The 12,759-nt window shown below is 42.4% G+C and overlaps 1 protein-coding gene across 1 annotated transcript in view; it reads left to right on the top strand.

The window, feature by feature from the left end:
* The window catches only part of DTD1 (D-aminoacyl-tRNA deacylase 1), a 229,272-nt gene that overhangs the window by 44,959 nt on the left and 171,554 nt on the right, over positions 1-12,759 (top strand). The window contains exon 4 of the mRNA XM_024559888.2: positions 11,890-11,996. Within this exon, the coding sequence (XP_024415656.1) occupies positions 11,890-11,996 (107 nt within the window). The remainder of the gene's footprint in view (positions 1-11,889; positions 11,997-12,759) is intronic.

Genomic DNA, 12,759 nt, shown 5'->3' on the forward strand with positions numbered 1-12,759 from the left:
ATCTGAATCATAGGGGTACCAGAAGGAGAAGAGGAAGAGCAAGAAATTGAAAACTTATTTGAACAAATAATGAAGGAAAACTTCCCCAATCTGGCAAGGGAAATAGACTTCCAGGAAGTTCAGGAAGGCCAGAGAGTCCCAAAAAACTTGGACCCAAGGAGGAACACACCAAGGCACATCATAATTACATTACCCAAGATTAAACAGAAGGAGGGAATCTTAAAAGCAGCAAGAGAAAGGAGAGAGTTACCTACAAAAGTGTTCCCAAAAGACTATCAGCTGATTTCTCAAAAGAAACCTTGCAGGCAAGATGGGGCTGGCAAGAAGTATTCAAAGTCATGAAAAGCAAGGACCTCCATCCAATATTAGTCTATCCAGCAAAGCTATCCTTTAGAATGGAAGGGCAGATAAACTGCTTCCCAGATAAAGTCAAGTTAAAAGTGTTCATCATCACCAAGCCCTTATTATGTGAAATGTTAAAGGGATTTATCTAAGAAAAAGAAGATAAAAAATATGAACAGTAAAATGACAACTAACTCATAGTCATTAACAAGCACACCTAAAACAAAAACAAAATGAAAAACAAGCAACTAGAACAGGAACAGAATCACAGAAATGGAGATCACATGGAGGGTTATCAGCATGACTACTATGACTTTATTACCATCTATCTCTCCCTTCATGTTCATCAAGATTTGCTTTATATATTTAGGTGCTTCGATGTTGGGTGTCCTTCTTTGTCTCTAATTATAGTCTTTGTTTTACTATCCTGTCAGACATAAGTATTGCTACCCCAGCTTTATTTTGGTTTCCATTTGCATGATATACCCTTTACCATCCCTTTTGTGTGTGTATCTTTTGTTGTGAAGTGCATCTCTTGTAGACGATGTACATGTGGGACTTGGTTTTTTATTCATTTAGCTATGCTGTGCCCTTTTGTTTTACTTGGGAGAGAGGGAAGAAGGGAGAGAGGGGAGAGAGAGAGAGAGAGAGAGAGAGAGAGAGAGAGAGAGAGAGAGAGAGAAAGAGAGAAAGAGAGAAAGAGAGAAAATGTGATGTGAGAGAAATGTCCATCAACTGCTTCCCATACATGCCCTGATAGGGACTGAACCCACAACCTAGGCATGTGCCCTGACCAGGAGTTGAACCCGTGACTTTTCTGTCTATGGGATAATGCTCCAATCAACTGAGCCTCACTAACCAGGGATACCCTCTGTCTTTTGATTATAGCATTTAATATATTTACATTTAAGGTGATTATTGATAGGTATGTATTTATTGCCATTTTACTCTTCTTTAAAAAAAATTTATTGTTATTCAATTACAGTTGTATGCCTTTTCTCCCCATCACTCCACCCCACCCCAGCCAACCCACCTCCCTCCCCCACCTCCACCCTCCCCCTTGATTTTGTCCATGTGTACTTTATAGTACTTCCTGTAATCCCCTCTCCTCACTGTCCCCTCCCCACTCCCCGCTGACCATTGATAGATTGTTCTTAACTTCAATGTGTCTGGTTATATTTTGTTTCGTTTTTTCTTCTATTGATTATGTTCCAGTTAAAGGTGAGATCATATGGTATTTGTCCCTCACCACCTGGCTTATTTCACTTAGCATAATGCTCTCCAGTTCCATCCATGCTGTCCCAAAGGGTATAAGCTCCTTCTTTCTCTCTGCTGCATAGAATTCCATTGTGTAAATATACCATAGTTTTTTGATCCACTCATTGGCTGAGGGGCACTTAGGTTGCTTCCAGTACTTGGCTATTGTAAATTGTGCTCCTATGAACATTGCGGTGCCTAGGTTCTTTTGGATTGGTGTTTCAGGGTTCTTAGTGTATAATCCCAGAAGTGGAATTGCTGGGTCAAAGGGTAGTTACATTTTTAGTTTTCTGAGGAAATTCCATACTGTTTTCCACAGTGGCCTCACCAGGCTGCATTCCCACCAACAGTGCACTAGGGTTCCCTTTTCTCTGCATCCTCTCCAACATTTGTTTGTTGATTTGTTTATGTTGGCCACTCTGACTGGTGTGAGATGATACCTCATTGTGGTTTCAATTTGCATCTCTCTGATGGCTAGTGATGCTGAGCATCTTTTCATATGTCTCTGGGCCCTCTGTATGTCTTCCTTGGAGAAGTGTCTGTTCAAGTCTTTTGCCCATTTTTTAATTGGGTTGTTTGTCTTCCTGGAGTGGAGTCATGTGAGTTCTTTATATATTTTGGAGATCAGGCACTTGTCTGAGGCATCATTGGCAAATATGTTTTCCATACTGTTGGTTCTCTTTACATTTTAATGCTGTTTTCTTTAGCCCTGCAGAAGCTTTTTATTCTGATGAGGTCCTATGTGTTTATTCTTTCCTTTATGTCCCTTGCTTTAGGGAACGTGTCTGTGAGGATGTTGCTGCGTGGAATGTCTGAGATTTTCCTGCCAATGTTTTCCTCTAGGACTTTTATGGCGTTATGACTTATATTTAAGTCTTTTATCTACCTTGAATTTATTTTTGTGTATGGCATAAGTTGGTGATCGAATTTCATTTTTTTGCATGTAGCTGTCCAGATCTCCCAACACCATTGGTTGAAGAGGCTATTTTTGCTCCATTTTATGCTCCTGCCTCCTTTGTCAAATATTAATTGACCATAAAGACTTGGGTTTATTTTTGGGCTCTCTGTTCTGTTCCATTGGTCTATGTGCCTGTTTTTAAGCCAGTACCAGGCTGTTTTGATTATAGTGGCCTTGTAATACAGTTTGATATCAGGTATTGTGATCCCTCCTGCTTTGTTCTTCTTTCTCAAAATTGCTGCAGCTACTCGGGGTTGTTTATGGTTCCATATGAATTTCTGAAATGTTTGTTCTATATCTGTGAAATATGTCATGGGTACTTTAATAAGGATTGCATTGAATCTGTAAATTGCTTTGGGTAGTATGGCCATTTTGGTGATGTTAATTCTTCCAACCCATAAGCATGGTACATGTTTCCATTTGTTTGTGTCTTCCTTAATTTCTTTCTTCAGTGTTGTATAGTTTTCTGAGTACAGGTCTTTGGCCTCCTTGGTTAGGTTTATTCCTAGGTACTTTATTTTTCTTGTTGCTATATCAAATGGGATTTTCTCCCTGATTTCTGTTTCTGCTGTTTCGTTGTTGGTATACAGGAATGCCTTTGATTTCTGAGTATTGACTTTGTCTCCAGCTATTTTGCCAAATTCATTTATTAGGTCGAGTAGTTTTTTGGTGGGGTCTATAGGATTTTCCATGTACACTATCATGTCATCTGCAAAGAGTGACAGTTTTATTTCCTCCTTTCTAATTTGGATGCCTTTTATTTCTTTTTCTTGTCTGATTGCTGTGGCTAGGACTTCCAATACTATGTTGAATAGGAGTGGTGAGAGAGGTCATCCTTGCCTTGTTCCTGATTTTAGTGGGAAAGGTTTAAGTTTTTGTTCATTGAGTATGATGTTGGCTGTAGGTCTCTCATATATGGCCTTTATTATGTTGAGGAATGCTCCCTCTATTCACACTTTGCTGAGTGTTTTTATCAGAAATGGGTGCTGTATCTTATCAAATGCTTTTTCCGCATCTATTGATATGATCATGTGATTTTTGTCTTTGCTGTTGTTGATGTGATGTATTATGTTTATTGATTTGCAAATATTATACCATCCTTGCTTCCCTGGTATGAATCCCACTTGGTCATGGTGTATGATCTTTTTAATGTATTGCCAGATGCGGTTTGCCAATATTTTGTTGAGAATTTTAGCATCTATGTTCATCAGCGATATTGGCCTGAAGTTTTCTTTCTTTGTTGTGTCTTTATCTGGTTTTGGGATTAGGATGATGGTGGCTTTATAAAAAGAGTTTGGGAGTCTTCCATCATTTTGGATTTTTTTGAATAGTCTGTGAAGGGTAGAGGTTAGCTCTTCCTTAGATGTTGGGGTCTTTAGTACTAACACCCTGTTCCTCACCTGCCCATGCTCTGAATAGGTTGAAGGTAGAACAAAGAGGAAGCCTGGGTGGTAAGGATGCTCCTTGATGGCAGAGGGAGCTGCCTTTGGGGTGTGTTCAGATGGGCTTTCTCAAGGCTCAGTGTCTAGTACTAGTCTCCGGGTATGGTCCGCAGAGATAGGCCAAGCCCCAGCCAGGTCATAGCTGTGCAGGCTAGCTCTGGAGATTGATAACACGGGCTTTTTATTGTCCCCATTTTTCTCATGGAGCATGGTTTTTGATGGGTGTTTTTTGTCCCCTCTCCCTTATTTGCCCATATACTACCACAGACAGTAGTGAGAGTGACAGTAGTATACTGCCCTGCCTGTGTAACTCACAATCACTCTCATGTGTGTGACTTCCCAGGATGACTGTCCTGTTATCATCCCAGATCAGACTGGGCACAAGAGGTAGGCAGGGCTTCTTGAGGGTGGTCACAGTAGGTCAAGCATTATTCAAAGGTATGGAGACATCAGCCTTTGCAAGGAAAAGAGGTACCTTGACTTGGGGTTGGGGCCTTGGACAGCTTTGCTGGAGACCAGGACTCAGCAGGTTTGGCTCCAGTGGGGAGCTTTCCTGAGAACGTGACACAAACTGTTTGACGTGTTTCTACCCCAGTTCTGCAGAGAAACCTGGGACTTATATTTGTAAGAACAACTTGATTATATCACCATCGGAGCCCAGATGTAGTTTTGTAGATGTTTTTGTCTTTTAAGATTATTTTAAACAAGTGTTTTTATTTTCCCTGGACAATATAGTTTTTCTTGGGGGTTTTACTTTTTGATCTGGACTGGAAAAAATGTTTCCATTTTAAGACCTCTTAAAACCTGTTTTTGGATTTATTGTTTGTACAAATGGAGGTTCAGATAATAGCTCTGTTCTTAACTGAAGAGAAACAGGAAAAGAAAATAAATTTCTTGCTTTGCAATGATAAACACGGTGAGGCATATGCTGAATATCCTGGCAACAGGAATTCAAGGTCAGAAATAATTCCTTTCCTCCCCAGTCTGCTTCCCTGAGGAGTGCAGTGGCTGAAATTTGCTACTAATTGTAGCCATAATTTTATCATGCAATTAAACACATGATTTCTTTCCCAGCTGATATCTTTTTAGCTCTCTGACGTGGATAAAACAAATGCTTTGTAGATTTGAATGGCCATTTTAACCTGATAGGAGATCATGGAAAGTCACCATTATTTGAGCACATTTGGTTTCCCAGTAGGAACTAGATTAATCTTGTCTATAAAAATAGAAAACAGCATAGGTGCTTTTAACAGTTTTCAATACTGCTGTCTGTGCTCCAAGGAAACCACGAGTTGGTGTGTCCATTTTGCTAAGGCCTTCCATGAGGTTAAGGATCATTTGAAGGAGTGATACTAGGTGGGGAAGAATCAGAGGTGGAAACTGTATGGTTGCGGTGGTGGCAACAGAGGCTCACAGATGTCACCTCACGCTGGACCTGGTGTTGGAGGGACTTGAGGACCTGAGAGCAGAGCCACTCTAGGTTTCAGGCTGGCTTGCTCTGGGCTGGTGTATCCATTCACTGATTTTCTCTTGCTGGGCCTCTCCCAGAGGGTTATTCATACCATAAAGGATGTTCCCCCTGAAATAAGGGCTATCTGCCTAGGAAAGTTTGGGAATTGCCAGAGTGAAGAAATTAAATAGGTTTTTCTACTTCATGGTGTCTTGAAAGCCTGCTGTATGCTGCTGTACATCATCATTCTAGAAGGGAGAGTTCAAACAAGTATGGTTTTCAGAAGTATATGACTGTGGCATTCTTTATTCAAGGAAGACCTGGTAGCACCATTTGGGAAGTGTTGCTCTGGTTGTGAAGCCTCTTGAGTGTGACTTTTCATAATAAGGGCAAACACTGATTTTTCACACACTATGTTCTAGCCACTGTAGCCAAGCACTTCCATGTACGGTCTCATTAGATTTTCACCATGGTGTAGGTCCTCTTGTTAGTATTCCTGTTATGTAGGCAAGAGACTGAGCCATTGGGAGGTTAACAAACTTGCTCAAGGCCCCAGAGCTGGCTAGGGGCTAGGTCTGTTCTGTCTTCCATCCTGAGTCCTGATTGCCCTTCAAGCTTTGGACCCTCTGTAGGCTCATCTGAGAAGCCTTTATGATTTTCTTCTCAACCCCAAAGTGGGAAGTCTGACCCTTTTCTGGCCTCAGGGCCAGAACCCCTCATGGTTCACGTGCAGTACTACATGATGTACCCATCCATCCTCCACACTAGACCACAGGGTTCATGAGTGTCTGTCTGTCTGTGCCTTTGAGTTGGGTCTTCAGTCTTTGGCACAGTTGCTGTGAGTGAAAAGCAGTGAGTGATTCTTAAATGTAGACTTGATCTTATATGCTGTCTTTGCTCTTTAATGGTGGGTGGGAGCAGAGTGTTCTTGGTTTCTGAGGATTCATACTAACTGTATTCTGTGGACCCAACTTTTCCTTTTTAAAAAAATCATATTTTATTGATTATGTTATTACAGTTGTCCAATTTTTCCTCATGGCCCCCTCCACCCAGCACCCCTCACTCCCTCAGGCAATCCTCACACCATTGCTCATGTCCATGGACATGCATATAAGTTCTTTGGCTACTCCATTTCCTATACTGTACTTTACAGCCCCATGGCTATTCTGTAACTACCTATTTGTATTTCTTAATTCCTTCATCTCTTTACCCATTATTCCACACCCCTCTCCCATCTGGCAACCATGAAAACCTTCTCCATATCCATGACTTTGTCTCTGTTCTTGTTTGCTTAGTTTGTTTTTAGATTCAATTGTTGATAGATATGTATTTATTGCCATTTTATTGTTTATAACTTTGATGTTCTTCTTCTTAAAAAAGTCCCTTTAACATTTCATATAATAATGGTTTGGTGATACTATTAGTATGAACTCCTTTAGTTATTTCTTGTCTGGGAAGCTCTTTATCTGCCCTTCCACTCTTTTTTTAAAAAATATATTTATTGATTATGCTGTTACATTTGTCCCATCCCCCCCTCACTCCACTCCATCCTGCCCACCCCTTCCCTCCCACATTCCCCCCCTATAGTTCATGTCCATGGGTCATACTTATAAGTTCTTTGGCTTCTACATTTCCTACACTATTCTTACCCTCCCCCTGTCTATTTTCCACCTATCATTTATGCTATTTATTCTCTGTACCTTTCCCCCCTCTCCCCCTCCCACTCCCCTATTGACAACCCTCCATGTGATCTCCATCTCTATGGTTCTGTTCCTGTTCTAGTTGTTTGCCTAGTTTGCTCTTGTTTTTGTTTTAGGTGTGGTCGTTAATAACTGTGAGTTTGCTGTCATTTTTACTGTTCATATTTTTTATCTCTTTTTCTTAGGTAACTCCCTTTAACATTTCATATAATAAGGGCTTGGTGATGATGAACTTCTTTAATTTGACCTTATCTGGGAAGCACTTTATCTGCCCTTTCAGTCTAAATGATAGCTTTGCTGGATAGAGTAATCTTGGATGTAGGTCCTTGCCTTTCATGATTTGGAATACTTCTTGCCAGCCCCTTCTTGCCTGTAAGGTCTCTTTGGAGAAATCAGCTGACAGTCTTATGGGAACTCCTCTGTAGGTAGCTGTCTCCTTTTCTCTTACTGCTTCTAAGATATTCTCCTTCTGTTTAATCTTAGGTAATGTAATTATGATGTGCCTTGGTGTGTTCCTCCTTGGGTCCAGCTTCTTTGGGACTCTCTGAGCTTCCTGGACTTCCTAGAAGTCTATTTCCTTTGCCAGACTGGGGAAGTTCTCCTTCATTATTTGTTCAAATAAGTTTTCAATTTTTTGTTCTTCCTCTTCTCCTTCTGGCACCCCTATAATTCAGATGTTGGAACATTTCAAGATGTCCTGGAGGTTCCTAAGCCTCTCCTCATTTTTCCGAATTCTTGTTTCTTCATTCTTTTCTGGTTGGATGTTTCTTTCTTCCTTCTGGTCCACAGTGTTGATTTGAGTCCCAGTTTCCTTCGCATCACTATTGGTTCCCTGTACATTTTCCTTTGTTTCTCTTAGCATAGGCTTCATTTTTCATCTGGTTTTCGAACAGATTCAACCAATTCTGTGAGCATCTTGATAACCAGTGTTTTGAACTGTGCATCCGATAGGTTGGCTATCTCTTCTTTCCTTAGTTGTATTTTTTCTGGAGCTTTGAAGTGTTCTGTCATTGGGCCTTTTTTTTTTTTTTTTTTTTTTTGGTCTTTGCGTGTCTGTTACTTTAAGGGGCGGAGCCTTAGGTGTTCCCAGGGGCGGGGTAATGCTGGTTGCTGCGCAGTGACCCTGTACGTGGGAGAGGGGCCGAGAGGGAGCAATGGCGCCTGCTCCCCTCTCCTCCAGATTTCAGTCTTTCATTCCGCTACCCACAATCAAATTGGGCCCCTCTGGTGCTGGTTCCCGAGTGGGTGGGCTTGTGCACACTCTAGGCCCCTGTGGGTCTCTCCAACGGCCTCTCCTGTGAGGCTGGGAGTCTCTCCTGCTGCTGCCCCAACCCCCACGTGCGCTTTCAATCAGAGGTTTGAGGCTTTATCTACCCCCCCCCCCCCCCCCCCCCCCCCCGCCCTGCTGGAGCCCTGGGTTATGTGGTCTGCTTCGCTCCCCTCCGTTCGTCCCAGTTTATCTGTGCAGGAATGTGGGGCTGCGGGGTACTGGCCGCGGGGTACTACCTGCCCTGTTCTCCGCTACTCTGAGTCTGGCCCTCTCGGTTTATCTGTGCGAATGTGGGGCCGCATGGTCTGCTAGTGGTCAGACTGCCTGCCCCGCTCGTCCCACACCCCGCCAGTCTTGGTCCTGCTACAGCAATGCGAGTCCTCCCCACCCCAGCTGCCCATCTCTGCCCCTCCTACGGGTCTGGATGAATGTTTATTTTTTATTTCCTTGGTGTTGGACTTCCTTGCCGTTCGATTTTCTGTCAGTTCTGGTTGTGTGAGGAGGCACAGTGTGTCTACCTACACCGCCATCTTGGTTCTCCTGCCCTTCCATTCTAAATGATAGCTTTGCTGGGTAGAGCAATCTTGGGTGTAGGTCCCTGCTTTTCATGACTTTGAATATTTCTTGCCAATCCCTTCTAGCCTGCAAGGTTTCTTTTGAGAAATCAACTGACAGTTTTATGGGAACTCCCCCATAGGTAACTAACTTCTTTTCTTTTGCTGCTTTTAAGATTCTCTCTTTATCTTTAACCTTTGGCATTTTAATTATGATGTATCTTGGAGTGGGCTCCTTTGCATTGGTATTCTCTGTGCTTTCTGGGTTTGCATGTCTATTTCCTTCACCAAATTAGGGAAGTTTTCTTTAATTATTTTTTCAAATAGATTTCCAATTTCCTGCTCTTTCTCTTCTCCTTCTAGCACCCCTATGATCCAAATCTTACACTTCTTGAAGTTGTCCCAGAGGCTGCATACACTATCCCTTACACTATGCTTATTTTTTTAGATTCTTCTTTCATTCTGATTGGTTGTTTTTTGCTTCCTTATATTCCAAATCATTGATTTGAATCTAGCTTCATCTACTCTACCATTGTTTTCCTGTAAACTTTTCTTTATTTCAATTAGCGTATCCTTCGTTTCTGACTAGATCTTTTTTATGATGTTAAGGTCCTCACTAAGTATCCTGAGCATCCTTATAAACAGTGTTTTGAACTCTGCATCTGATAGATTATTTATCTCCACTTTGTTTGGTTCTTTTTCTGGAGTTTTGATCTGCTGATTCATTTGGACATGTTTCTTTGTCTCCTCATTTTGGCAGCCTTCCTGTGTTTGCTTCTATGTATGAAGTAGAGCTGCTTTGACTCCATGTCTTGGTAGTGTGGCCTAATGTAGTAGGTATCCTGTAGAGTCCAGTGGCACAGCCTCCCCTATCACCCAAGCTGGGTACTCGAGATGTGCCCATTGTGTGGACTGAGTACCTCCTCCTCTTGTAGTTGAGCCTTGATTGTTGTTGGCGGGTGAATGGGAGGGATTTACCCAAAGCAATCAGTTTCAGGAGTCCCTGAAGGAGTCAGTGGTCGGCTGTCACCACTGACCACCGGCCTCTGCCCTCTGTGGAGGATCATCTGTGCAGGGGCAGGGTGGTGGTACTCCCATGTCATCTGTAGCTGTCCACTGGGTTCACAGGCTCTGGGGTTTGCCGGGTGGTGTAGGCCAAGGTCAGCTTCCACCCGTATTTTGCCTGGGGCTACCCTGCCTGAACTATAAAGCAATCTGAAATGGCTGCTACTTGTGTTGGGCTTGGTGATTCCTAGGTGAAGCCAAGCTATGAATCTTGGCTGGTTGCTGCTAGTGCCAGGTCTGGGGCCACTTAGCAAGAGGTACGGGAGGCTGAGGCTCACCGAGACTGGCTGTTGCTTGTTTGAGAGGCTTTAGGAAGTTGTGAAGCATGAGCCAAGACCAGCCATTCATATGAAAAAGCAGCTTGGGTGGGCCCATACCAACTTTTTTTTAAATTTTGGATTTATCAGAGGTGGTATGCAAATAACACTCCCTACTTGTGAAAAACAGTGAGTTCCCTACTGTAAGTGTTCATGTGTGTCATCAGCGGTGTTTAGTCCCAGCACATAACAGAGGTCCTTGGATGGACAGAGTTGATATTCTGATTATTCTATGATATCAGCTCTCAAAGTATATTCTTGGCTTTTGTTTAAAAGATAGGTCAGCCTTTGGAGACTGATCAGACACAATTGAGTGGGTCTGAATGTTAAAACAAAGAGGTGGGAACAGGATACACGGAGGTGCTGTTTTTGGAGCAGCCTGAAGCCATTTTGACAGTGCATTTCCTGGGAATAGGATGATTCTGCAGCCTCAGTAGGGTGAGGAGGGAATGCGTGAGTCAGGAGGAGCTGAATAGCCCCAGCTCTGAGCAGTCCTGTCCTGTGAAGAGTGAGGTGTCTCCTCAGTTTTCTGCCCTGAGGTGCCATCTCTAGGTCGACCAGCTTTTTGACCACACAGTTGTGGAACAGGACCACCTTCCCGCCTTACACTATGTGGGCCTGTGGGCCAGTTACAGGGCAGTTTTTGAGAGTATTTTTGGGGATGTTCCTGAGCTTTCTTTTCCTTTATATTTAAATTGTTAAAAAATTATGAAACATACAGAAAATAGATTAACTGTGTACTCACTACCTAGTTGGTTCCATTTATTTTAGATCCCTCTCAAATTCCACTACCTCCTGCCTTCTTTTCAGTATGAGTGTTGCTACTATCCCATTTTTGCATTCGTTTTTCCTGACAATGTTTTTTGATACACACACACACAAATACAAACATATATGGATATATATCCATAAATAATATAACGTGTTTTGATGTTTAGAAATATATAAATGATACAATGATGTGTCCTTCTTACAAATTATTTTTTAAAGATTGCATTATGTTTTTGAGGTTTGCCATGTCGAGAGATGTGGTTGCATTACAGTATTCCATGGAGGATTAAGGTCATGTTTATGCATTCATTCCCCCACTGAGGGGTCAGTCAGATTGTATCCACTTTCTTTTTTAAAATAAACACTGCCAGAGTGAACCTTTGAATGTTTCCTTTTGTAAAGAGTTTCTAGAGCAGAATTCTAAAGTAGAATTCCAAGATTGTAGGATTGTTCAACTTGAACTTTACTGGTACAGCACCAAAAAGCCCACCCAAGTGGTTATACCAATTTACTTTCCTGCCATTTTACAGTCCTCTTAACCCACATTTTCCCCTCCCCCTTTGTGTTACCAGATCTTTTCATTCTTGCCAAGTCTGTAGGGGGTATAGCAGCATCTCTATTGTTTAATTTTGTATTTCCCTGACTACTGGTGGGTGGACCATTTGTACTCCCCAGGTTTCTGATTAAACTGATACAGGTGTGCTTTTTAGATGGGGTAATCTGGGGTCCCCATCTCTTGTAACTGTTTAAATTGCTCTTTCAGACGGCAAGTTTGGTGCGTACATGCAAGTCCACATTCAGAACGATGGGCCTGTGACCATAGAACTGGAATCCCCAGCTGCTAGTGCTGCTACATCTGACCCAAAGCAGGTAAGTCTGGAGTGGTGGTCTGTTCCCTAGATGCTTGTAACATCTTTTGGCTTTAATTTAGTCCCTGGAACACCTCTGAATCCGTAGTGGACAAAAACAGTTCATTGCAGTAACCTAGTATTTATTTACACCCTAGCTTCTTAGTGCTGTGGCAGTCAGGCACAGCATTTCTCCCTTACCTCCTCCTGACTTTGGATCCCAGAGAAAATAAATGCCCTTTGCAGAGAACCCAGTTCTTCCTCTGGGCTCCTGTTCTCTGGTAAGGTGCTTTGGCACCCACACACCACTGGGCGGCAGCAGAGTAACGGCACCACTCCCCTTGGCCCTGGACTATCTGTTCACCCGTTTGGAATAGTTACCTGGAGTGGATTTTATCCCAGGTGTAAGCAAACAGATGTGTCACCCAAGGTTCTTTATAAAACCTCATTTTTCTAAAGCAATATCTGACCAGGATTTGCTGCAAACTTTGTAAACTTTCACAAAAAATTTAAATTAAAATAGAGAAAGGAAATCTGTTGATGGTCCTTGTAACCTATGTGTTCTCATAGCTGCTCATCATTTGTAAAGGCTTCAATTAACATATCCACTTAATAGCCTTCCAGATACAGGGGAGGGGACAGGCAGAGGAATGAGAAATGAAGGGACATTCCTGTTCCTCCTTCCTTCCCTTGCTAAGATGCTGTGAAGCAGAATGATGCAGTAGGTGTGGGGAAGCATTATATAAACTTAGGGCTATATGTCCTGTTCAAAGTTATAATTTCCA

Source organism: Desmodus rotundus, chromosome 6 (assembly GCF_022682495.2).
Source record: "Desmodus rotundus isolate HL8 chromosome 6, HLdesRot8A.1, whole genome shotgun sequence".
Taxonomy (NCBI): Eukaryota; Metazoa; Chordata; class Mammalia; order Chiroptera; family Phyllostomidae; genus Desmodus; species Desmodus rotundus.